Source organism: Corapipo altera, unplaced genomic scaffold (assembly GCF_003945725.1).
Source record: "Corapipo altera isolate COAL_440 unplaced genomic scaffold, ASM394572v1 142, whole genome shotgun sequence".
Lineage (NCBI taxonomy): Eukaryota > Metazoa > Chordata > Aves > Passeriformes > Pipridae > Corapipo > Corapipo altera.
In genome coordinates, this window is record NW_020884966.1 from 1,673,973 (window position 1) to 1,700,614 (window position 26,642).

The window sequence follows — 26,642 nt, forward strand, 5'->3', positions numbered from 1 at the left end:
AGGCACTGGCAGGGGCTGCCCAGGGAGTGATGGAGTCCCCATCCCTGGAGGTGTCCAAGGAAGGACCGGACGTGGCACTCAGTGCTCTGGGCTGGGGACAAGGCGGGCATCGGGCACAGGGTGGGCTCAATGATCTCAGAGGTCTTTTCCAACCTGAATGATTCTGTGACATCGTGGCTGAACCTCCCTCAGGACCCGTCAGAACAGGACCTGGGCAGTGCTGGCCCCAGCTGTGGGAACGGGGACAGGGCCGGGCTGCCTCTGGACACGCCAGCGACGGCAGGAGGGAGCCCTGGGACCAGCACCGCGAGGGACGCGGGGTCTCCCCACAGACCCGGGGATCCCAGAGCCCGTTTTGTGGCACAAAGTCCAAGTTTCTCCGTCCCGTGGGCACAAAGAGGCCCGGAGGGACGAGCCCCAGGCCCTGCCGGAGCTTCACCGGCCCCCTCACGCTCGGCCATTTCCGTTACCACTCGGCCATGTCCGCCGCGGCTCGGGCGGCTTCGCCCTGCGTCGGCCAACTTCGTCCAGACTCGGCCATCTCCGGCCCGGCTCGGCCATCTCCGCCACGGCAGCGCTGCCGAGCGCGGCTCTCCCAGCTGTTTTCCGTCGGCGCTCGGCTCTTTCCGCCCCCGCCTTCGGGTATTTCCGGCGAGCCGTTCGGGTGTTTCCGCCGCCGGTTCGGGCGGACTCGGCGCCCGCCGGCCTCGCTCGCTCCGGTAACGGTCGGTGCGGGTTCAAATGAGCCGCGGCCGGGCCGGGCCCCGCCGGGACTCGCTCTGAGCTGGGCCGGCACCGGGGCCGCGACCGGGACCGCCCCCGCTCGGGCTCGGCGACCAGGAGGCGGAGGCCGGGGAGAGCAGGATGACGGTGCTGCAGGAACCCGTCCAGGTACCGACCCCCGGGCGGCTCAGGCCCCAAGGCCCGGCCCGGGTGAGGCCGCCCCGCCCGCGCCGGGGCCGCTCCCGGGGGGCTCCTCGGCCGTGGGCCCGCAGGACCTCCGGCTCCTCCGCCCTCCCTCCCGCCGGGCTTCCCCTTCCAGCCTCCCGGCCCCATCCCCGCGGCCCCGGGACCGGCCGCCCCCGCCCCCGTGTCCCCCCTCGGTCCCCCCGCGGCTCCGCGGCCGGTTTGGCTCCCGGGAAAGGTCCCCACCCTCCGCCGCAGATCCCCCGGGAGACCTGTTGATACCTCGCTCACCTTGCTGCGTTTGCTGCCGTGTCGTTTTTAAATGCTCACGGCGTGCTCGGCTCCTGCGTGTGCGAGTGAAGGACGTTCCTCCCTCCCTTCGGGTTGGTGGGAGACCTGGGAGAGAAAATAATGTAAATTCCGGTTTTCTACCACGTCTCGGTCTCGCTGCATTTGCCCCGATGGGCTTCCTGCTCTTCCCATCCAAAAGACGTGATTCACACATTTGAGAGTTGCTTTTTCTTTCCACAGTTGCTGTATGCCCGTCCTCTAACTCTTCGTGATCTTCATTAATCAGTCATCTTATTCATGTTCCCATTCTTTATTTTATTATTATTTTTAGCTTTTTAACAGGCTCTTTTGGGGTTTTTCTTTTCTAGTTACAGCAAGAGGTTCCTGGCACAGGAGTCCTGGCAGAACACGGTTGTGTTCTGTAATGAACGCTGTGAGAATTCTTGCTCTTGGCTCTTCTAATGAAAAGGTGGAAGGGGAAGAAAGTCTTCTTCTGTGGAAAACCACCCTTCTGGCTTGACCCTGCCTGTGCAAGGTGGTGACAGTGAGGGCACTCCTGTAGTCATAGGGTTTGTGCCCTCGATGCCACCACACTCTGCTCGTCCCCTCGGAGGCCAAGGGTCAGTGCAGCGCTGGAAAAGCTTTTGGCCACCTGGTCCCTCTCCTGCCCTGGCCATCCCACAGCACTGGTGTTACCCTTGGAGCTGGGCTGGGTGTTTTGCACCAGCTGGGTACTCTAGGAAAACATGGGATTACAATGGGAGAGGAAGCAGGAATGCAGTGCAGAGTGAATGACAGGAAACAATACTGAATGTTTCCGGTGCTGTGCTAATTAGACTGGCCAAGTGGAAAATATGTGCTATTCTGAGAGCTCTCTGACAGAACACTGGGGTCTGCTTTTCACGTTTCAGCAAGGAAAAGACCTCTCTAATGCCATTCTCCATTCTTAACCTCTTACCACCTTGGATGTTTTGATGAGGCCTTGCTGTGTTGAATATATCTGTCTAGATTAAATATATCTACTTAGATTCTGCTTTCAAATGCCACATCATTCCTTTAGCACTGGTTTTGCTGCTGTCAGCTTTGCTGCTGTCCCTTGCTTACAGCAGTACTGGTAAGTTTAGAAATTATTGGTGACTGGGTGAAGCTCGTTGTGTTTCTGAGTTCCCAGTTTAGCTGAAGTCCGTGTACTTAGTTCTGTTTTTCTAATTTTTTAAACACTAGTTCTCATTTTTGTCATTGCAGAGATTTTTCCTGTCTGTCAGTTCTCTCCCAGCCTTTCAGATGTCTACAGGGCTCAGCATTCCAGGAAAAAATGCCATCCTTGCAGCTGTGATGTTATTTATCTATCGCAGCATGATAGATAAATAACAGAATCTGTGTTTGGATGTAGCTTTATAAATCTTGGGCTGCAATTCCATGAAATTAACGTCCCAAAAGGCATCCTGGTCGCTGGTTAGATTTTTACTAACTTTTTTTTTTTTATTAAGTTGAACAAAACACCAGAGTTTACAGCTCTGATGTGGTCGATTTAAAACCCTTCCACTCCAACAGAAAACTTTGTATCCCGTGTGTGCTGAGGAACAGGCTGGATGCCTTCCAAATACTTCTGAAAAAAAACATCTTGGAAACAAAATGAGCACTTTGCTTGGAATTTAGCTGTTCAAGGTGATCATCTGCTGTGACTCATTTGAATGGTGCTTGAACTTGGCTGGGAACGTGCAGCACCGAGCTCTGTGTGTTCAGGGGGCAGAGTTTGGTAACTGGGAAAGGCAGCACAGCTCAGCCAGAGCTCTCCTCCCCTCTGCCCACCCTGGAGACGTCTTAAATCATGGTAGAATCTGCTTAGCATGGCAATACAGGCTAAAAAGCTTTGAAACTCATTTCCAAGGCTATATAACTGTCAGAAGAGAACGTTTCCTTAAGAGCTCTTTGGCTTAGAAATGAAGTGACACTTGGAAAATGGACAGGATTTTGTGGATAGAAGATGGACCTGTCTGAATGTGATTTTATTTTCTTGCTCTCTTCTCTGAGAATGCTTCACTGCAGGGCTGTGGCTGGTATGGTAGCTTTGGAATTCCCTGTTCACTTTGCATTTGCAAAATAATTATTTTTAAAATGAGTGTTTAGGACCTGGAGGTTCATCTGATCTGCGAGCACACTTGAATAAAACTTGGAAACGCTTCCAGCTTCCCTCCTGTCCATGACAGAGCTCTGAGAACAGGGCTGAGAACACTCTCCTGTTGTGGTTTAGCAGTTGTTGGGTACCAGTAATGCCATGTAGGTGCATTGTGCCTCTGCTAGAACAAACTAAATTACTGTGCTATAAAGAGATCGATGTTCCTGTCTGAAAAGGTGCACAAGAAATCTCCTTTTTTGAGGCAGAGTCACAGTTTGGACATCTGTTCTCGTGGAAAATCGTCACTGCATAAGTATGGCTGATTCCCTGCTGCCTTCCTTTCCCTCTTCCTGCTCTTTTAGGAGAGTATGTGTGAGGATCCAGGCTTCAGCACTGATCAGTTCAGGGTACGAGGCACCTTTTGGGCTGCAAAGTGACAGTTGCTATGTAACAGGGATACTGTTCTCCCAGCCACTTGTGCTTTCACTGGGACTCTGCTCAGCAACGATTGTTATTTGAGCTGGTGTGTAGTGTAACTCTCACAATGTGGCTGTGACATGGCCCCAAATCCCTTGTGTCCCCTCTTAGCCTTTGGCAGGATTGTTCCTGGCAGCTTGCTCTTGTTTGAGAAGTCAAATGACCCTGATTTCACCACTCCCACCCCCACACCTTTGTTTTGTAAGCTCGCTGAGCCTTGCAAAGGCAGGAGTTTTAACCTGGAGATGACACAACTTGGCTGGATTCATCTGAATGTCACTTGTGACTTGGTAAAGGAGCTTCTGGGAGCAAAACACAAAGACCTTGGGCTGCTCTCACTTGGATATGGCCTGAAAGATTTCAGCCCTGACCTTCTGCCTCTGTTTTTGTACTGCTCTGTCTGCTTGGAACCACGGGCAGCCTGGGAGTGCTTCAAGGTAACAGGGCATAATCAGTTCAGGCAGGCTCTGAGGCTGCACTTATCTAACTGTGGAATACAACCAGAGAGAAATAATAAGGAGCTTGTGTTATAACAATCACACTAAGAGAATTCACTTTAAAACGCTTTAAAATCCTTTCACACAAGCTTAAAAGCAGCAGTTGGCTATTTAACTGTATTCTTGGGACCTACTGATAGGAGAAAACAGTGTCTCTGTGGAGATTTTGTGTATAATGTTTGTGTGTAGTACTTGGGAACTCTGGTGTGTGCTGTTCATGACGGCTGTGTGGGCATCCTGTGAAGAGAATTCGCAGTTTTCACACCCTGTGTTTGTCAAGTTTGTGTTGGAAGAGGGAGCATATGGTACATGTAACTCTGTGATGTTTGGATATTTTTTTATTTTTTTTTTTTAGATGAAACTGGCACTTGCCTTTCCCACCGGGAATTGCATCGCAGGCTGGTGTTGTTTTCATTCTGGGAGATCTCTTTTAGTTTTGGAGTGTTTGATGGGTATCAGAAGCTGATTCTTCTTGTCTTTGGTTGCTGGTGAATATTAGAGAAATCCTAGACCACTGTGCCTTGAGTTCAGATCTTGTTTGGGATCGTTAATGGCAAAACTGCTGCATTAAGACTCTTTGCTGCTGGTGGGAATCGGCTTCAGAACTGGAGCAAAGAAATCAGATGGGAAGGAACTGCTGTCCTGATCCCAACCCTCAGAGCATCAGCCTGCACACCACCCTTGTAGGTGGGGAGGAAAAGGCTAAACAGATCTTAAAAGACATCATTTTTCCCATCCCATCCCGTTTCTATGGATAACAGATGACTTTTAACCTGATCTGAAGGAAGTTGGCTGAGTAGTTTGTGTGAAACCCTCTCACGCCAGCCCTGGCCTTTGGCTGGACAGCTTTTGTAGTTCAGCTGGTGGTGACAGAAATGCAAGTTATTATGACCCTGCTTTAGTGGTGCACGGTTTGTACACCTGTGTGTGTGTTTGGATTTCACTGGAGTGGTGCCATCTTTCCAGTCTGCACAAGTGTTGGCTGTCACAAACTCAGGCTTGGTGCTCATGAAAAAGAAAAGAGCACCCGTAAGGAGGGAGCTGGATTTGACCAAGTGTGGGTCCATGAGCTGAATTCAGGAGTAGGTTTTGTTCTATATGGCTGTATGTATCAATTTGTCCATTTAATTTACATTGCACTCATTCTTGGGTGCTGCTTCACAAGCCTAATTAGTGGCAGTGAAGAGGTGGCTGATGAGCCAAGACCCAAATAAAACACCACACGAAAAGCAGTGGATCGTGTTCATCAGGGGACACGAGTGCCTCTTCAGAGAAAATCCTTTATATATAACGTTCTTAATCAACACAAGTCTTATAATGACCATCTTGGACACTGAGAAATTTCTAGTCCTGTTGGGTTTTGATTTGGCATCTCAAGAGGAGATGGTTTAATGGGATATGCTCTGGTGACCAGCTGGGGGGGTGGGTTTGCTTCTACATTTACCTCATGTGTTGGTTGGTGTAGTTTGCAGTCATTCCTGCCGAGTTTTGCACCAGGCTAAAACTCACTATTTCTGAGGTTTTTAGAAGATTGTGTCTGATAACTAGTGAACAACATTCTTGGATTGGTTCATGACTTCAGTGCTAATTTTGGTGGGTTTTTCTTAAGTCAAACCAGCTACAACTTGACCGGCGTGTTTATCCTTCCTCCCCCCCTTTTTTTTTTTATGATTCCATAAAACCAAATTGAACTTTGCCTTTTGCCAGTAAGAGCTAATGAAATTTGCAATTTTAAATCTCCCTCTAAATCCAGGTTATTCCCTTGCCTTGCAGGCTGCTATATGGCAAGCACTTAACCACTACGCGTACCGCGATGCCGTGTTCCTGGCAGAGAGGTTGTATGCAGAAGGTAGGTATTTTGCAAGTATAAAGTTGATGTTTTGGGGTGGTTTTTTTTCAATTTTAAATTTAGGATTTTTGAGCCTCTACTCCAGCTTTGGTTTTTCTTCCTGTTCTGATAATGAAGTTTGACTTTCTGCTTGGGGAAAGCAGAAGAATACCTCACGATTAGGATGGAAAATCAAATCGGGGAACGGCAGCAATGTCATTTTACAGTAAAACCTCCTTAAAAAAATTAGACTTGGAGTTGTGTGTTTAAGTACAATGTTTACAGTGATCTGTTTTCTGATATCAAGTGGGAGAGTGTTGCTTTTTTTAATAACCTTAAGCATTGCATGTCTTCCAAGGGCACTTGGGGATAAGGTGCAGCACACAAATTCTACAAATTGGCTTGACATTGAAAGCTGTCTTTGCTAATAATGGTGTTCAGATACGTTGGTTGGTGTGTTGGCTGAAAGAGAGAATCTTGTGATGGTGAGAGAAGTTGAGACAGTGAGAATCAGAACATATGGGACAGGTGTCTACAGTTGAATTCCTGTTAATTGTTACTTCACTGTAGTGCTGTCAGGTCTGGGATGTCTTGGATACTGGGCAGGCAGCAGTAACACATCTCCACGTTTTCCTGGGACTTTCAAACACATTTTTTGTTGTGTTTTAGCTCCTTTTCTTCCTTTAATCTTTCTTCCATGACCTCAGATAAGCTTTTTGATCTTCTGTACTTCTTTCTCTGTGATATTGGTGGTCAGCTTTTCTTCTCTACTTTGGAAGGTATTGTCCCCTAATCACTGCTAGGAAAAAAAAAAAAACCCAAACCTGTATAATTAAATATAATTTCTCATGCTAAACAACCTGAGCTTATAATGTTAATTAAGCTGTATAAGCTATTTCATGCTCTGTTCTGTAATGAAATGTTTTGCTTCCCTGCCTGCCATGCTCTCAATGCACCTCTTTACAATGCAAGCACAAATCTAATTTTTTTATTAAAAAAAACCTTTTTTTTATTCATGTCAAGGTTACAAATGAAGTCTTGGGTGTTTGATCTGGTGCTCAGATGAGAAGTGTTGTGTAGAATATTATGGAACTCGATAATCCAGTTGTGCATGAAGGGAATAGTGTTTTAGGGGTGACAGAAATGGTAGGTTGAAGGTAATTGCCAAGGATGTAGGAACAAAGAGAATCCACTTTTTGCAGCAGCCAAGAGGAAGAATATCTGCCTTAATACTGACACATCTTTACAGAATAATTCTCTGCAGGAGAACTTCAAACAGCTTTTTTTCAGTGACCAGCAGTGCTGAGGGAAAGCAGCATGAACGCTGTCACTTGGTGCAAGCAATTAACTGCTAACAAAACATCTGGCTCCTGGTTAAAATAAGTAGTTACTCTGCAGAGTAGAAGCTACAGAACTTGAATACTGTGGCTCCACGTTGGCAGCAGTGATTTCACCCTGAGAAGAACTTCTTTTAAGTCTACCTGCAATTACTGTCCTTGTGGGGACATCTGTGGCTTGGTCGTTTCCCAGAGCTCTGAGCCTGTTAAAGTAGTGGATAAAAATTGATTTAACTTGAATTTTCAAAAAGATCTTCTAGTGTTTTTAGCATAAGGCCAACAGAATGCCCTCTGTTTGGACATCCTCTGTTTCCATTGTCACTGTCTGGGTGATGACTTAAAAGAGTCAGTTTTCAGTGTGGCAAAGGATTTGGGCAGATTTCCCAAAGAGGTTTTTGTGCAGTGCTCATATTGATTTTTCTGAAGGGGTCCCTGTAGGTAGATGAACAGACATCAAAATTGTGTCTTTTAGTGCTGAATTCCATTTGCAGGATAGTGTGTTCTGAAAAGTATAAAGTAATGTGGGTTTCTTAATTGTTTAGAGTTTGCAGTTGCTTGTGTGCTTGGACAGCCTTTGGTTTAAAATATATCATTGGATGAGGGTGGTTTGAGTGGAACATTTGGGGAAGTACAAAGTCCAAAGAATGGGCTAAGCCACCATGGCTGTACAGAATCTGGGAGTTTACAGGAAGGATTCAGAGGGTTAGTTCTGTCCTTTCTGCTGTAATCACGAGTGAAATCAGGCAGTCTGGCCTCAATCTGAACACTGGATGCCAAGTCAAGCTCTTTGAGTAAAACATCCTCAGCTTGGGAAGAGGATTTATAGAATCACAGAATGGTTTGGGTTGGAAGGGACCTTAAAGACCTTCCATTTCCACCCCCTGCCCTGGGCAGGGACACTTCCAACTAGTCCAGGTTGCTCAGTGCCCCATCCAGATTGTAGGAGAACTTGTCCCTGTCACTAATTAATATAAAATAAATAAATAAATATAAAATAAATAAATATAAAATAAATAAATATAAAATAAATAAATATAAAATAAATAAATATAAAATAAATATAAAATAAATAAATATAAAATAAATAAATATATATTAAATAAATATATATTAAATAAATAAATAAATACAAAATAACATAAAATAAATAAAGCATCTGAATGGTGATGGTTAAGCCACATTCCCAATCAAATAGTGAGGGTAGGCAGCAAAAAGGACAAGACTCAGTCTTATCCCCACCTCTTGGGGGAGAGGTGACTGAGTTGTAAAATCATCAAATCTGTCATTAAAATCATCAAATGTGCTCCACTGAGTGATGTGAAGGTAAAGCATCGAGGGCTTTAGAACATGAACAGAAGTAAAATTGCAGACACAGAAAGACTACTTGAAACTGGGCTTAAAACTGGCTACTTGGGCTGGAATAGGTCTTCCTTCTGGAAGTTGTTGTGCTTCCTAACAGCCACGGTTGTGCCAGTGTTTGTGCACTGCTTAAACCAGTGCAAAGTGTCAGTGGGAGGTGTGGTGATACTTGGAGCCAGGTCTTGGGGTGGCCAAAAGGTCGCTAAAGCAGCTCTGGAATGGCTGCTTTGCTTGGCTTGCTGTTGTTTTTACAGCAAGCTGGCTAATCACTTCTTTAGGTTGGGTAGCCAGCAGGATCAAAGTTCTCTGACAGCAGTAGATATTAGGAGTTGTTCTGACTATCCAATGGCATGGAAGTTTGGGAAATGCCAGTGCATAAAGAAATGCACTTCATTTAGCAGTGAATTTCTCTGATATACCCATTTTTTTTCCATCTTATCCCAGCTGGCTTTTACTCCCTGCCTCGAAGTTCTTTGTAGTAACACGATGAACAGCTAACTGATGATTTTTTTAAAATGTATTTTACTCTTCAGTACACTCAGAAGAAGCACTGTTTTTGCTGGCCACGTGTTACTACCGCTCAGGAAAGGCCTATAAAGCTTACAGGCTCCTAAAGGGACACAGCTGTACCACCCCCCAGTGCAAATACCTGCTTGCAAAATGTTGTGTGGACCTCAGCAAGTAAGTAAATCCTTTATGTTCTGTCCAGGGTTTACAAATGCATTTGTTTTTTTAGCTTGGATTTCTCTCTGAAAGCTGGGGTGTTGCATAAACTAGAAATTCGTTGGGCCTTCAGCTCTCAGTTGAATTCATTTTGCTTTCAGATATGGACCTAACAAGCATTAACCTATATTGCAGAAGCCTCTAAAAGGTGTTGAATAACTTAGACAGGAGTTGTCAAGCTGTGTAGAGGGAGAAAACATTGATTGCAGAGATGACTCATCGAGTGTTTGCTTTGGGTTTTTGTTTGATATTTTGCCTATTTCCTGAAGTGTTTCCAATGTGTTTCCATTAAGGATTGGCCACTTCCCTCAAACACTGAGCTTGTTCCTCTTATGCAGTTACTGCTAATGGGGGTGAGGGAAGAGGTGGCAGACAGGACTCTGTTTTTAAAAAAAACCATGACAAACCAGCCTGGAATCTACATCCAAGAATCCTGTATTCAACATCAGAATTAATCTTTACAGAATCGTACTGTCAAGGTGTCCTGCAGGTTTGCTGTGGTCTAACAGCAAGATTTTTTTACTGAAATGGCTTGAGCTTCAGGCTCTAATGCCCTCAGAGTTTGTTCATAAGGGTATTTCATGTCTACATAGATTTTTTTTTTCAACTCAAATGCAGGCAACTGTGTGGCTGAGGTGCAGATTTGAAAGGGTGAGGCATCAAGAAAGGCAAAAACTTTGTCCAAACTGCTTAAAATGCAGTGTGGGTTCTTTACAGAAGCTTAAATGTCTCTCTACAAAGCAGCTTGTGTTTTTGTTTTCGGGTTTTTTTTTTTTTTTGGTTTGGGTTTTTTGAGTGTCCCTCTTTCAATGTCAAAAAAAAAAAGTTTGATTTCCTTAGAATTGGTCAGGGGATGTTTGGAGTTTCACATGCTATGATGTGATTATTCTGCAGGATTTGTGATCCTCCTCATGACATGTAGCCAAACACAGCCCTCTCCAGAGTGTACAGGGAAAGCTCCTTAGTCTTTGCTACTCTCTTTAGTGGGCAAGTCCTTTGACTTCTTTAGAGTAGCCAGGATGTCTTGACTTGTGTTTCCTTTTCCACTCCTGGAGCTGTCAGGATACAGATTTCTTTGCACCTTCCATTGAAAGGGAAATCACGTTAATGTTCTGCTTCAAAAGGTCCCGTGGAATAAATTCAAAGCTGGTTGTTCTCTCCCTTGCTTTTACAAAATCTACTGTGTGCATATAGTACATCAGCTCCTGAACTGGTGTCAGTAAGATTTCTTAAACATATTCCTCAGAATTTGTTACATTTGACTGTCACTGCTGGTAATTCTATGAGCTCATTTACACAGCTCTGCCTGGGAATGGTCAGTGCTGGTAGAAGCACCTTCCTACAAGTAAAATTTCAAGTGGAGGCAAGAAGAGGTGATTTGCTTGTGCAGGGGTTGGTCTCAGATGCCAGAAGATGCCCAGAAGTTGTATAAAGCCATTTTCCAGCCTGAGACTGAGTGGCCCATTCCATGTGAGTGGCACCACTGGCTGCACGTGGAGTAGGTGCAAACTGAGCTTTGTTCTCCTTTTGAGCCCTTCTTGCAAGAAAGCAGGGCATTAAAATCCAAAATACCTGCCACATCCCAAAATTGGATCTTAGCTGAGTGTGTGGGGCCTTACAGATTTTATTTCTCCAAGAAACAAAGCCAAATTAAGCCTTGTCTTAGCTTGCTAGTACGTAAAGCACCTTCAAAAATCGAGTATCTGAAAGACTTTCTTGTCCTCCATCCCAAGGTCAATCACTTTTGGAAAAGTCCTGTTGTATTTTGTGTCTCTGGTTTTGGAGTGGGGTGGGATTTGGGGTTTGGTTTGTTTTTCTTCCCTCCCAGTAGAGCTGTTTGGCTTCAGAGTCCTGAACCTCCCTGTTGTAGAGGAACCCATCAATTATTTAACATTTATTTGCAGGAACTTTTGGTTTGTTGTTTGAAACCTGTGAACACTGACAGTGGATTTCTGTTTTTGTTTGCAGCAGGGTGAAAACACTGGACTGCCAGTACTGTGAGCCTTGTAACCCCTTTAAACCTCTTGTTTTTTAAAAAGGCTTGCAGAAGGAGAGCAGATCTTGTCTGGTGGAGTGTTGAATAAACAGAAAAGCCATGATGACATTGTTATGGAGTTTGGTGACTCTGCATGCTTTACACTCTCCTTACTGGGACATGTCTACTGGTAAAGTTGCTTTTTTATTTTGCCCAATAGAACTTGGGGAGTTTTTACTTGGCCAAGCCCAATTTTAGTCAAACATACCTTTAGTCACCACAGGACACACCTGTCTCTGGGTTACACCAATTTGGAGCATGATAGAGCAGCTTGTGGAATCCACCTAATTTGGGAATACAAGAATGGTTTGTTTTTCACCCAAAACTTCTGAGTGAAAACAGAAATTCCTCTTTCCCAGGTGGTTAAATATGCATTCCCAGAGTCTGCTGGGGGGATTTTACCTTTGGATTTGCTCTGTATTCTTCCCTAAGAAAGACTCTCAGGGCCTGTTTTTCAGTGTTGCCATTTAGATTTTTCTGTGTCTGTTTTGCACATGTGTAGCTATAACCTTCAAATCAAAGTGCTGAGGATGCCAGGCAGAATAATTTAACAACTTTAAGCATTTTGCTTTTACCCAGACACAAGAAAGGTTTCAGTAAATGGTAGTGATTGAATAGGATTAGTGGGGTGCTTGGATTCTTCTCTAGTATATCTGTTCTCAATTATTTTCAGAATAATTTCTTTGTAGCCAAATGCTTAAATGTTCAGTTCAACCCCTAATTTAGATGCAAAAAATATTATCCATAGATATTTAAAATGGCTGCAAGGCTGGCAATCAGGTTGCTGTTTGCAAAAAAGAAACAAGCTGTTGCAAAGAACAGCATCTTCCTAAAATGAAAATTCTCAAGCTATTCTAGTGCTTATGTAACTTTTTTTTTTTTTTTGACAACTGTGTCTAAATATGTCAAATAACTTCAAAGGAGCTCAATATTTCTCTGTGGCTTGAAAAATGAGGAATGTTGCTGTGCCTCTCAACATGTTTTTTGTTTTTCAACTCCTCTTCTGGAAAGCTCTCTTGAACAAAAGTGCTGTTCTTAAGTTTCCCCCCATGAACTGTTCCATTCTTTTTTGCAGCAAGACAGACCGGCTTGCCAAAGGATCAGAATGTTACCAAAAGAGCCTTAGTTTAAATCCTTTCCTCTGGTCCCCTTTTGAATCACTATGTGAAATAGGTGAGTCTGCAGACCTGTTTTACTCATGAGGATGTTTTCCCTGTGTCTGGTTCTGTCAACCTTTCCCTTCTGCCATCACCCATGACAAGGATTGTTCTGCTCCTTGTCCACAACTAGTCAGGGAAAGGGCAGCAGAATTCTTTGGAGAGGTTTTGTGAGCAGCAATGAGTTTAAAACTCTTTGCCAGTGTTTAGGACTTTTGTATTGTTTTCTTCCATTTTCACTGTTTATACATTTTTGGATTTAACAATACCATGTGTTTTCCAGCCTACAGACCCTTAGAAACTGTGTTTCTGAGAATAGCTTGAAAAAAACGAGTCTATTTATAAATTGATTGTCAAGGGGTTTGTAGTGGAAGAACACTTCAGATTTAGTGTCAGGGGGCCCAGAGCAACCTGGTCTAGTGGAAGGTGTCCCTGCCCATGGCAGGGGGTTGGAACTGGATGATCTTTAAGGTCCTATCCAACACAAACCATTCCATGATTCTGTGAAATGTGTTAAAATACTTTGTCCCTGTCCTTGTTTCAGGCTGAATATTTAGAACGTAGACTCAGGAATAACTATTTAAATCTCCTTCCACTCTTACAGGTGAAAAGCCAGACCCTGACCAAACATTTAAATTAACATCTTTACAGAACTTCAGCAGCTGTCTGCCCAACACTTGCACAACGTTGGTGTCTAATCACAACATATCCCACAGGCAGCCCGAGAGTGTCCTCATGGAAACGCCACAGGACACAATTGTGAGTGAAATCCTTGTAAAATCACTTGCTGAAATCATTTAAAGCAGTTTTTCCAGCTTAACTGAGAAGTGTTAACGAAACCACACTGTGAGTATTTAACAGCTGCCTTCCATTCTTCAGGAGTTGAACAGAATCAACTTAGAATCCTCCAATTCAAAATATTCCTCCTTGAACTCGGATTCTCCCGTGTCTTACATTGACTCAGCTGTGATTTCGTCAGATTCTGTCCCTCTGGGCTCAGGAACTGCCATATTGTCTAAACAGGCTCAAAATAAACCAAAAACTGGACGGAGTTTACTGGGGGGACCTGCAGCTTTGAGCCCACTAACTCCAAGGTGAGTCCTTGGGATGGACACTGACTGTGCTGTTGGAAATTTGGGATTTGGAACAGGGAAGCTGCTGCACACTCAAACACACATGTTGATGGAATATTGTAAATAATGCTGCAGAACTGAAAGCTAAACAAATTCAATAACTGCTCTTAGTCCTAGCATTGGGCTCTTCTGGTTTTTAAACAAACAGTTGGTGGTTTGGAGAGGAATTCTTGATTCAGGATATTGCTTTATTGCCATGTTCACACTGGAAAAATCTCTAAAGGAATATGGTTCTGCTCTGGAATAAATATATTAAGAAAGGCTCCCCTAAAGAGCTTTTCTTGAAGAAGAGCTGTCTTGTAAAGAGCATGTTGTGTCCCATATATCTTATTTAGGCAGCATTAAGGTACAAGCCATGGGTGGTCTGTGTCTTGGGTGTTTTGCAGGCAAAGTTCTGTGTTCTTTGATTTCAGGAACAAGAATATTTTCTATGAAAGTGTCTTTTACAAATGAGGGTCTTAAGATATAGAGGGTTAAGATAAATCAGTGAAGTAGTTCTGAAATACAAGTTGATCATCTGTGCCAGGGCAGGGTCAGGTTGGATCTCAGGAAAGGTTCTTCCCCCAGAGGGTGGTTGGCACTGACCAGGCTCCCCAGGGCAGTGGGCACGGCACCAAGGCTGCCAGAGCTCCAGGAGGGTTTGGACAATGCCCTCAGGGACAGGGTGGGATTACTGGGGTGTCTGTGCAGGCCAGGGGTTGGATCAGTGATTCCTGTGGGTCCTTCCCAGCTCAGGATGTTTTATGATCTGAGTCATAAACCCCAACTCTCCTGCTCTGACACTGACCCTTCCTCTCTGTTTTGTTCTCAGCTTTGGAATTTTGCCACTAGAAAGCCCAAGCCCTGGAGATGGAACCTATTTACAGAACTACACAAACTCCTCCTCTGTAATCGATGTGCCATCCACCGGAGCACCTTCAAAGAAGGTATTTTGCATTCTGGGATGCAGCTTCTGCTCTAAGAGCTTGACACTGCAGTGCACTCTAAAGAACAGTCCATAATACAGATAAAAAAACCACGTGAGCTGAGTTTTTTCCCCACCCAAAATGCACAGACATGTCCAGGCTGCCCTGCTAGTGTTGCTGGAGTAACCTGAGGAAGTTGCTATGTCTTCTGTCACCTCCTGTCACAGAGAATTGTATAAATATATATATAAATACTTTTCAATGTACAGGGTGGAGCGTGAAGACTTACAGTTTTAAGTTTTGTTTAATTAGTGTATTTTCAGAAGGAGCTGAAGCTTCTGCTTTCTTGCAGACCAGAGTAATAAAGATCCTGCTGGTGGTCTGTGGGGAACTGAGAGAATGGTGCAGTTTCGCTCAGCAAAGTCTTGTGTAGAGGAAACTAAAAACTGTCTTTTTTTCACTCAGGAAGAAAGTGCTGTAGTTGCCATAGTGATAAATGAGAGGTGGAATGCTGGTGACTGTTGAAGAACTATTTGTTCCTTTCTAAAACCTGAGGATCTTTCCCTGTGATTTTAGCAAATCTAGAAGTTGCATGGGGGGGTGTTGGTGTTTTGTACGGGGGCAACTCGGTGCAAATAGCACTCTTGAATCCCTTGAAAAGTAGAATTTGAATTTCCACTGTTTTCCTCTGGACAAATCTCAGTGACCATCTTGCTGTGCCCTTCTGCAAGGGAAATTTGGGAGCTGTGCTAAAACAGTCTGCTGGGAGAGAGTGCTCCCCATGGATCCAATTCCCAGCCTGGAGTTGCTCAGGGCCAAGCAGTTTCCCGTGGCACATTTGAAAACAGTGGATTGTGCATGTGTAGGGAGGTGAATTTCCACGAGTGTGAAAATGGAAATAGTGCAGTGCAGTTCTGAGAGCTGGAAAGTTTTGATGGAATCAAGTGGGATTTGCTGCTGTTTTGTTGCTTTGAGTGTGACACAACAGCACCGAGGTGTAGGTTTACTGCTCCATGCTTATCCTCTCTACCCAAATGCATCAGTGCTACTGCCAAAACACAGGTATTTAATACATTTTAGTACAATTCTGGGCTGTGCTTTGCCCAGTGCAAGGGATGACTTGGCCAGTTCCAGTTCTGCTCTCAGTGTTGGGCGAGGTTCGGGGGAGCTGTGGCGAGACCGTGCCTGGCTGAACCCAGCCAGTTTCCTAGGAAACACTTACGTAAGGGAATGAAACATCAGGATGAATCCAAAGGCTTCCTATCTGAGTGGGCAAGTGTGCTTGTGGCTGCCTAAACTGCCCTCTGATAACAGGAACTGGGAAGGGGAGGACAGAGCAGAGGTTGGGTAATGCATAAATCAGCGTTGCTGGTGCTTCCCTGATCCCACTTGTCCTTTTCTGGGGTCTTAAGGAACATCCCTTCCAAACACTTGAATGTTGATGTCCCTGGAGTGGGCAGAAAGAGACTTTTTTTTTTTTTTTGAAGCTTTTCTTTTAAAAAATAGGGGGAGAAGAATCTGTTCTGAACCCATCAGACAGTGAATTTCTACCTGACCTTGTTCCTTGGGTCTCAGGTCCACAGTTAAGTTGTCACAGCTCCAAGTTCCCACACCTCAGCTGTGCCTGGGGAGGCATCAAAGTTCACATTTTATATCTTCAGAGAGTTAAGACAAGTGTTTTAGTGCTAACTCATGTTACCTGGCAAATGAAAGGCACCAAAATGTGTGTGTGCACGGTGTTGCTCAACTGACTTGTGATAACTTGGCTGTAGGTGTTTATCCCTTGATTTTTCTGTGCTGCATAATTCAGGTCCCTTCTTGATGAAGCAGTTTAGTTCTGTGTGTGCTCCAAAGGCTCGTGCAGTAAAGAATTAAATTGGGAAATTCTGATTTATGCTGTGGGCAGGTGTGTTAAAACAGGCTCGGGTGCTGTGCAGTGTCAGTGGGGAATGGGTGGGACTGTAATAGGATAACTCAAAAATCTTTTTCTTTCCATGGTTTATTTTTGTAAAACTTTGTGCAAAGAAGGAACTTGAAATATGACATCTTTTAGTTCCCTTTTATGCTGTCACAAATATTTTAACATGCGGTTTCTTGCCACTAGGTGGGGATTTTAGATCTTTTAAATAATGTACATAAAGCTGATAAACTTTATAAAGTTTGTCATAAACTGACAATTTAACAGGTAGAATGAGAAATACTTTTGATGGTTTCTCCTTGGGATGGGGAGAGGTGTCAGTAATAAATGGCTTCTGGATGGAATTGTAATAGGATAACTCAAAAATCTTTTCCTTTCCATGGGGATTTTTTGACAACTTTCTGCAGAAAAGAAATTTTAAATATGACACCTTTTAATTCCCTTTTATTCTCGCACAAATATTTTAACGTGTAGTTTCTTGTCACTAGATGGAGATTTTCTATCTTCAAATGATGTGCATAAAGTTTGATAAACCTGGTGTTATTAACAGACAGAATGAGAAATACCCTTGATGGTTTCTCCTTGGGATGAGGTGAACTCTTCCCCTTTATTGAAATAATTCCCTTTCTCCTCCTCGGGCAGTTTTTGGTGGGCAGGAGGGGTTGGGTTTGGTGTGGCAGAGATGGAGATTCCTCAGTGGCATAATAACAAACCTGTAGAAACTCTGTGTTGTGCAGACTGTCAGCAGGATAAGCCAGGCTGGAACAAAATCTGTCTTCTCCCAGAGTGGGAACAGTCGGGAAGTCACTCCAGTTCTTGTTGCACAAACACAGAGCTCTGGTCCCCAGACAAGGTAAGAAATCAAATCATCTTGGTATTGCCTTTTGCTTCTATTTTCTTGAAGGAATTTGATGCTCTATTTGCCCAACTTGTGTGAGGTGTTCCTGCAGAATTCCTCTTTGGATGAGGAAGTGTGGGGTTCTTTGTTAGGTGAAATAACTCCAGTTATTTGTTGAGGTAATTTAAATTAAACAGTTGAATCTCCTGTGCAGTTACACCATTTTCATCAGTAAATAAACAGCTAGAAGGAAACTCTGCTCTTGTTCTTGACATGCAACAAGTAAATTTGGGAGTTTTATCCTTTGAAATGGGAATATCTGTGCTACAGTACTTGAGCATTTCTGTTTAAAACAAATATAAAAGCTGTTATTATTTAAAAAAGGAGCAAAGGACTGTATTTTTTTTAGTGTGTAATTGTTTTATTTTTGGTTTCCAGTACAACACCTCAGGTATTGAGCCCCACAATTGCTGCTCCACCAAACTCACTGCCTCGAAGAAGCTCTCGCCTGTTTACTAGTGATAGTTCTACAACAAAGGTAACAAACCCTATCCTTTGGGAAATTTGGGGCTTCTAACCCATTCCACTGTACCAGCTCTTAATTTCCAATATTTATAGCAATTTTAGCAGCTTAAGAACAGGTTCTTTAGTGATTCTTTAGTGTTATATATATAATTTTACACGATTCGCTCAGGTTTAGTTTTCTGAATTTAAAAGATTCTTTGATATGTAACTCTCACTCTTCTTACTTGCAGGAAAATAGCAAAAAATTAAAAATGAAGTTTCCACCTAAGATTCCAAACAGAAAAACAAAAAGTAAAACAAATAAGGGAGGAATAACTCAACCAAACTTAAATGACAGTTTGGAAATCACCAAACTGGACTCTTCCATCATTTCAGAAGGGAAAATTTCCACTGTTGCACCACAAATCCAAGCTTTTACGCTCCAGAAGGCAGCAGCAGGTCTGTTTGAACGCTACTGGACCATAGTCAAATTTAATATATCTATTTTTTTAATGTTGAATGAAAAAATAATGTTGCTTCAGTGTTCCTTTGTTTCCTGTTTCATTTAGCCTGCAGCTCTCACCTCTGTATGATTATAAAAACTCATTGGATTCAGTCTCTTCTTAACTCACAACATGTGAAGAAGTGTTAAAAGTGGCTAATTGTCAGTAGATATATCTTGCAAGCTCTGGTTCTTAATTATTAAAGTATTTTCTAGTTGATGTATAAAGTCTTATAAATTACATATAGTATATTAATTATAACAGTACAATATATTATACTGTTATAATGATATTATAATAACATTATAACAAAATACTAATAGAATAATATAAATTATTGTAAAGTACTAATGATTCAAGTATTATCCTTGGAAGCTCAAAGGAGTTGCTCACAACCCAGCCATCTTCCCTCAAAGTGGGGGTTATGTGGTCTGTTCTCCCTTCATATTTCCCATTTGTTTAAAAACAAGTTCTTTATTGAGACTGAGAAAAATCTTAGGCAAACTGCTGAATCCCTCCCTTTTGGCTCAGCAGTGTTTCCAGGCAGCAGGCAGATGTATCCATGGCTACCACGTGGAAACTGTGCTCAGACCCAGTGAAATGCTTGAAAAGCTGCTGGAAATGCAGAATTCCATTTGCCCTGAGCTCCAGAGTTCCTTAGGAACTCGTTACCATCTGACTTCCCTCCCAGAGGCTGATATTCAGAATATCGTGCCCAGGTTCGGAGTGTCTAAGGCTGTGTTTGGAAAGAGATTTTTCACAGGCAAATCCCAGAGCCTTTGGGAGAGCTTTTGGGATGAACAACTTCAAGGAAATAAATCTCAGCCGTTCTTCTTTTCCTTTGCCACTCTTTACTTACTGTGTTTTTCTCCCAGAAGGTTTGATGAGCCTTCTCCGGGACATGGGGAAGGGTTATTTGGCCTTGTGTTCCTACAACTGCAAGGAAGCGATAAATATCCTGAGCCATCTGCCCTCCCACCACTACTACACGGGCTGGGTGCTGTGCCAAATTGGGAGAGCCTACTTTGAGCTGGCAGAGTACATGCAGGTAGGACCTGGGGGGGTTGGTTTTCCTCTCTCCACTTTCCTTTGGCAGTTTTTTGCCTGAAACCTGCGGGATTCCCGCGAAATCTGTGCGAAGTTTGCAGCTGTGATAAGTGTGGAAATATGAAGGTTATAGATGGGAATGGGTTTAGGTGTTGAATCTGCATCAGTAGAGCTTCATCACTGAGCTTTCCTGAAGGTTTCTTTTCATATTATTTGATCTTGCACCCAACTGTTGGGTTCTCCTGCTCGTCTCTCCCCATCAGCTGTTGGAAATCAGATCACTGAAACAATCTGAGCCCTAAACCAAAAACCTCCTCTGTGTTTTAGTTCATTCAGATCACATCAGTGACCCAGTTTCCCTTTCAGCCTCAGCAGCACTGGCACAGCTGAGGTGGTGGCAAACTGCTTCCAAAACAGAAGTGAGCAGTTCAGGGTAACCCCACAGATTAACTCCTCTTGGCTCTGTTGTTCCTAGCAGCTGATGTGCCCAATTTTTTTCAAATTTTTAAAACACTTTTTGGCAGACTGTGTGCAGGAGACAGACCCAGAAGGTTTCAGAGGGGGTTTTTAAACTGTGACATGGAACCTGTTGGGCTGCTTAATACTTTATTTGCAAAGCTGAGGCTGCAGCTCAAATCCCAGACTGGTTTGGGTTGGAAGGGACATAAAGATCCTCCAGTGCCACCCCCTGCCATGGGCAGGGACACCTTCCACCAGCCCAAGTTGCTCCAAACCCCATCCAACCTGGCCTTGGACACTTCCAGGGATCCAGGGGCAGCCACAGCTTCTCTGGGCAACCTGGGCCAGGGCCTCCCCACCCTCCCAGGGAAGGATTCCTTCCCAATATCCCATCTATCCCTACCCTCTGGCAGGGTGAAGCCATTCCCTGTGTCCTGTCACTATCTATTAGGATGTTTAACAATCATAACTGGCCCATAAATGTCTGTTCCTCTCCCTGATTTTGTGGGGACCGTTTTTGCCTCATTCGAGCGCTGTGACGGAAGCGGGAATTCAGTCGGAGTCAGCAGGAGGGAGGACTGGCTGCATTCCTGCTGGCACAGATATCCTGGGACACAGTCAATTCCTGCTCTGGAAGGGAAAGTCCCAGAACTTGCAGCTCTGTGTAGAACACTTCCAGAGCAGAGAGGCTGCTCGGGCTGGACATGAAGCCTTTAACCTTGACCTCTGTGCTCTGCTCTGGTGGTGGAATCTTGATTTTCAGTTCACTTTCTGTTCTTAGGCTGAGAGAATATTTTCAGAAGTCAGGAGGATTGAAAACTACAGAGTAGAAGGCATGGAGATCTATTCAACCACGCTCTGGCATCTGCAGAAAGATGTTGCCCTTTCAGTTCTTTCCAAGGATTTGACGGACATGGATAAAAATTCACCGGAGGTATAAAATGCTCTGGGTTTGAGGGAGAAAAGGGGAACTGGATATGGCAAAATCAGTGAGCTCTGAGCTCTAATTGTGTTTTTTTCCTGTGGGGATACACCTGAACATGGCAAAACTGCAGAGGGAGGTGGCAGGATTGTCTTTTGAAGTCTTGATGCCCAAAATGGCTCCTTAAAATTCAAATATCTGCTCACAGGGAACAGGTTGAAACCTTTTATGTGTTAATGGTTATTTAAATTTGCATTGGCACCATTCATCCAGGAAGATCATGGGTTAATCAGTCACTCCTGCTGCTGCCAGGGTGCAGAGATAAGGAATACCTTTTTCCTGTACCACCTCTTAATTGCTGTAGTTAATTCACTGGCATTTAAAATATTTGTCCTAGAGTTTATTTGCAGACATGATGTTGCACATTTTTATGCCAAAGTCCATTAAACTGCAGAGTGTCTGTCAGTGTAAAGTCATGAGATACAAAAAGCCAGGAATCAACACCTGGGACCCACAAACTGGGGGCAAAACTGATGCCACAGTAAAAATCAGAGATATATATATTTATAAAGATGCTCTTAAGAGTTGAGAGAAGAGTAGAGGATATTGGGATTTTGTTGTTGTCGTTATTGGAGGAGAGAATTCCTGTTCACATTGTCATTAGCTTGTCTAAGAGTGGAAAAACCAAGCCCAGTGAAGCAGTTGGGGGTTGCAGTGAGATAGGCTGGAGAGAGGGAAATGCAGATTCTAATCCAAGGAGTGGAGAACAGTGATGTGGTTTGGCACTGAGGCTGAAAATTTGGGGAAGGGAGTGATCCCAGGCTCTGATGCTTCCCAGTCTCTGCTGGTTCCTGTGCAGGAGGGAAAGGGGAGGTTGCTGCTAAAATTTTTTCCCCTGCAGATTTCCAGATTTGTCACTTAAAAGTGAAAGTACCATCTGCCCCTTCATTATTCTTAAATATCAAAGATGGTTTATTTTTGGCCTTTTCAGCTTCAAAAGCTTTAGTCATTAGTCATCAAAGGGTCTAATTGGCACAGACTTGTCGAGTGTCCTCAGATTCTCCATTTCTGTGTTTCAGCTTGGCTGTTTATTTATTTTATGAGGTGTGTTTAGGCCTGGTTTTGCCTCACAGGAATGAGACTGAACTGTTGATTTATTACTGCTATTTTTTTTAATCTAGAAGGAATTTATTTCTAATTATGTAAAGCAGTGTGAAAAATGTGTTCAGCTCAGATTTAGTCACTCTGAGTTGCAGAAAGGATTCCAACCCTGTCCTGTTTTTCCCAGGCCTGGTGTGCTGCAGGAAACTGTTTCAGCCTCCAAAGGGAGCACGACATTGCAATCAAGTTCTTCCAGAGAGCCATCCAGGTGGATCCAAACTATGCCTATGCCTACACCCTGCTGGGACACGAGTTTGTGCTGACAGAGGAACTGGACAAAGCCCTGGCTTGTTTCAGAAATGCAATCAGAGTCAACCCCAGGCACTATAACGCGTGGTAGGTTTGGGGTTATCCCCTGCTGTTCTGTGGGATACAAGATCCCTTCAGGAGGAATATCTTTCTGGATGCTGCCACTGCTGTGATTTCATAGAATCCCAGGGTGGTTTGGGTTGGAAGGGACCTTAAAGCTCATCCCCATGAGCAGGGACACCTCCCACTAGACCAGGTTGCTCCAACCTGTCCTTGGACACTTCCAGGGGTGGGGAGTTCACAACCAACTTCCCACTCCTCTCTCTCAGAAGAGAGCAAAGCTGTTCCTGCAGAAGATGTGGGATTCATGTCTTTATTAAACAGTTACTTCCACGAGGAAGGCAAAAAAATTGGAGTTTTTTTATTTTCCCAGGTCTTTTAGACTGTATTACCCCAGCTCTTCTGTTCTGTGCAGCATTCCTTGTGCATCCAGTTATTTTTTCCTCACTTGAAGTTCAGTGAGGAACTCAGCCCCTTCATACCTTGGGACACAGTTAATTTCTTAAAGCTTTTTAATATATAAAGCACTAAAAGTTAAATTTGTGAGTGTAAGTCACTTAGTCTTTAACTGTTGTATTCCTTTTAATTTGTGACTGTTTAGCCAGTCTTCCTGGAGTTCTTCAGCTGCCCAGTTGATAAAGAAAACCAAGTAAATTTTAGATACAGCTTTTCCCCTAAGAAATCCCTTCCCACTCTGGGTTGGCAGGTCTAGAAACCATTCCTGCCACGTCACATTCACTGCCAAGAGCTAATTGGATTAAAATACAAGTGTTACTTAGCAGAATTGTTTCTGTGCTCGCAGGTATGGGCTGGGAATGATTTATTACAAACAGGAGAAATTCAGTTTAGCAGAAATGCATTTCCAGAAAGCACTTGATATCAACCCTCAGAGCTCAGTCCTGCTGTGTCACATCGGAGTAGTAAGTAATTGTACTTTATCCTTGGCTTCTCATCCTGTACTTTGCAGGAGAAAAATCACTTTTGCAGCTTTTGGGAGTGCAGTGATTTCTGTCCTGGCTCTGTGTCCCCTTTGCCTTTTTGTTCCAGGCAGGTGTAGATGTGACAACCCACTCCTTGGGCCACTTTGTGCCAAGTGGAATTTAATTAACAGGCCATATTCAGGAGGCCTCAGGCACCACCCCTCAGTTCAATTTATGAGGCTGTTTGAAAAGTCAGTCGTGTGTCCCTCTGCTCCTGCAGTCCTGAAAAACCCGTGGCCTCACTGGCAAATCCTGCTCACAGAGTTGGGAAATAATTCTTGGATGTTAAGTCTGTGTGGGAGTGAGGGGTGGTGACCTGCTGGCTCTCATTTGCCTGCTCTGTGGCACCAAAACTGTGTCAGATCTGACAGGGACTGTGGCTCCTTCTCCCTTAAATACAGAGGAGAACTTTGTGTTCACTCCTGGTCAGAGATTAAATGATTTCTGCAAGGCCTTGGGTGGGGAGAAGGTTTTGGGGTGGAGACAAAGTGGATTTTAATTCCTGTGAGGAAACCTGTTAAACCTTGGTCTGGAATTGGGCCGATATTTTTTTAAAGGATCAGAATGTAAGCAGAGTCCCTGCCTGGCAGCTGAGCTGTTATTTTCCCATTTCAAAATTGTTCTCCCTTTCTGTGACAGGTCCAACATGCACTGAAAAAATCTGAGAAGGCTTTGGACACGTTGAACAAAGCCATAAACATCGACCCCAAGAACCCCCTATGCAAATTCCACAGAGCCTCGGTGTTGTTTGCAAATGAGAAGTACAAGGTGAGGTTTGGGGCTCCTGGCAACCCTCAGCTGCCTTGGAATTCCTGTGGCTGGGAATGGGGATGCCCTGGAAGCTGTTTGCAGAACACTCTGGGGAGCATCAGGGCTTGCAGGAGGAGCCTGAGACCTGTGAAATATTTGCTTTGCAAAGTGCCACCTTCACCAAGGGAACTGTATTAAGTTTTTTCATTGTAATAAAATCTGGGGCCAACAGATTTTTATTTTATTTATTCTAATTATGTTATTATTCTAACTATTTTTATTATTATTAATTTTAAAAATTATTTCTATATTTATACCTTATATATGTTTAATTTCTTAAATATTTATGTTATTACTTTATTCTGACCCGTTATCATGAGTTTATACTAAATTACCAAAAAAAAACCTCAGCAAACTGCCCCATATCCAGTTACAGCACCAGAAACCAGCTATTTCAAAGGTTGTGTTATGGAGGGAAAAATCAGAAGTTAAGCAGTTTTGGGCTGATCCCCTGATGACCTGAACCCTGTTTAGAAGAAGAGAAGATCTTCCCACAGTCTCATTCCAGTGACTTTTCCTCTGACCTGTTTTTTTTGGCCACAGAAAACAAGCCCCAGTCTGGTTTTTAAACCTTACTTCAGAACTGTGTGTGCACATGCAAAGGGAAAACTTTACTTAAAACTTCTTATTTTAATTCATAACTGAATAAATTAATTATAAAATGTGTGAAGATTAAGGACTTAATTGCCCATTCATAGATTGTTTTCAAAATGTGAAAACAGAGGAAAAATAAATATAATAGTCCACTATCTTGTTGTCCCTGTGCTGGTGAAGGAATTTTTTGACCCTGGTGAAGCAGTGAAATAAAAGTTTTGGGCTCTTTCTTTCCCAGGCTCAGACTTACAAAGACTGAAGTTGTGCTGTTCACATAAACTGCATAAAACTTAATGAACTGTCTTGGCTTTTAGCACCAGTGCTGAGGGAACTTGGACAGTGGGATAAATGTTGCTGCTGTTGGGTAAAGGAATGTAGGTTTACACTTTGATTTCTGTGGCAAACCCCAACTTGAAACTGTGTTCACATGAGCTGGTTTTAGGGGATTGAATGGAACTTTTATAACTAAAACCAATATTTATTTCCAACTGCAGACTAAGTATTTTTATGTTGAATTTCTTTGTGATGCCAGGTGACTGTCACAGCAGAATAAGTAGCTCCACCATCAACACTTACTTTACTATTAAAGTAGAAGTCTGACTAAATATTTTGGGTTTCACATGCATAATATATACACAGTCTTTTGTAGAAGTCCCCAAAATGCACATTTAAACCCAGAATTTTTCAAAAGCATAGGCTTGAGACTAGTACATACACCCCAAAATACATCACTGTTATGTTTTAGAAGTTCCACTAATTATCCACTGTGAACACCCTGCCAGCTGCTTGTCTTCTGCCCTGTTCAACCTTGCTGGGATCAAGACATTTTATATCAGAGTTTAGATATTGTAGGAGACCAAAGCCCAAAAAACTTGCTGTTTCTGCAATAATGGGGCTATAATATGCTGCAAGTTTTAAATGAGAAGCTAATGGAAAAGGAATTTTAGATACTTCTCATGAGACTGTGCTGTTGTTCTTGATGGAATAAGCTGGATGGAAATGCCAACATTAATTTCTTATTAAATTAATAAGTCACAGTTTGATGATGTCACAACTGGTTGCAGATCTCTGGCTTGTGCTCACTACACTTTTTTTTCCCCTTCCTTTCAGTCAGCTTTACAAGAACTTGAAGAATTGAAGCAGATTGTTCCCAAAGAGTCTCTTGTTTACTTTTTAATAGGAAAGGTAGGTAAAACCTCACTGTGATAACAAGTTCTTTGGTTTCCTTTGCTGCTTAATGAGAAAATGGGATGCCTGTCACTAAGCTGCTTCCACTTGGAGCAGTATTCTAAAAATTCCCAAAGCTTTAAATAAGGCTTAGTGCTCACAGGTTTATTATGGATCAGCTTTTAAATGCAGAGGACAGTTAAAGAGAGCTGGGGGCTGCTCCTGTGATAAAACAAACCAAGAAAAAAATCACCCAGGCCAGTGTTACTTTTTGCCTGCTTTGATTTCACCACAGTCAACTGAAAAAATAATTAATTTTAAAAAGCTTTCATGGAGTGGCCTGGGTTGGAAGGGACTCTAAAGATCACCCAGTGCCACCCCCTGCCATGGGCAGGGACACCTTCCACCAGCCCAGGTTGCTCCAAGCCCCTTCCAACCTGGCCTTGGACACTTCCAGGGATCCAGGGGCAGCCACAGCTTCTTTGTGCAACCTGTGCCAGGGCCTCCCCACCCTCCCAGGGAAGGATTCCTTCCCAAAATCCCATCTAACCCTGCCCTCTGGCTGTTTAAAGCCATTCCCTGTGTCCTGTCCCTCCAGCCCTTGGAAACAGTCTCTCTCCATGTTTCTTGTAGCCCCTTTGGGCACTGGAAGGATATAAAATA

General features: G+C 43.6%; 1 protein-coding gene across 6 annotated transcripts in view; it reads left to right on the top strand.

The window, feature by feature from the left end:
- Positions 1 to 732: 732 nt before the first annotated feature.
- CDC27 (cell division cycle 27) overlaps positions 733 to 26,642 on the top strand; it is a 31,790-nt gene continuing 5,880 nt past the window's right edge. For 2 of the 6 annotated variants that reach the window (XR_003531147.1, XM_027664764.1), the window contains exons 1-17: positions 733 to 891; positions 6,064 to 6,139; positions 9,348 to 9,495; positions 11,577 to 11,702; positions 12,648 to 12,745; positions 13,334 to 13,488; positions 13,609 to 13,823; positions 14,674 to 14,788; positions 17,405 to 17,538; positions 17,962 to 18,061; positions 18,279 to 18,486; positions 19,406 to 19,578; positions 20,818 to 20,970; positions 22,247 to 22,455; positions 23,231 to 23,348; positions 24,048 to 24,176; positions 25,923 to 25,997. Coding sequence is in view for 5 of the 6 variants with exons in the window: in XM_027664764.1 (XP_027520565.1) it covers positions 865 to 891; positions 6,064 to 6,139; positions 9,348 to 9,495; positions 11,577 to 11,702; positions 12,648 to 12,745; positions 13,334 to 13,488; positions 13,609 to 13,823; positions 14,674 to 14,788; positions 17,405 to 17,538; positions 17,962 to 18,061; positions 18,279 to 18,486; positions 19,406 to 19,578; positions 20,818 to 20,970; positions 22,247 to 22,455; positions 23,231 to 23,348; positions 24,048 to 24,176; positions 25,923 to 25,997 (2,259 nt within the window). In the remaining variant the exon portion in view is untranslated. Of the gene's footprint in view, positions 892 to 6,063; positions 6,140 to 9,347; positions 9,496 to 11,505; positions 11,703 to 12,647; positions 12,746 to 13,333; positions 13,489 to 13,608; positions 13,824 to 14,673; positions 14,789 to 17,404; positions 17,539 to 17,961; positions 18,062 to 18,278; positions 18,487 to 19,405; positions 19,579 to 20,817; positions 20,971 to 22,246; positions 22,456 to 23,230; positions 23,349 to 24,047; positions 24,177 to 25,922; positions 25,998 to 26,642 lie in introns of those variants that run through there. The other 4 variants (XM_027664765.1, XM_027664766.1, XM_027664767.1 and 1 more) reach the window with 4 other exon arrangements.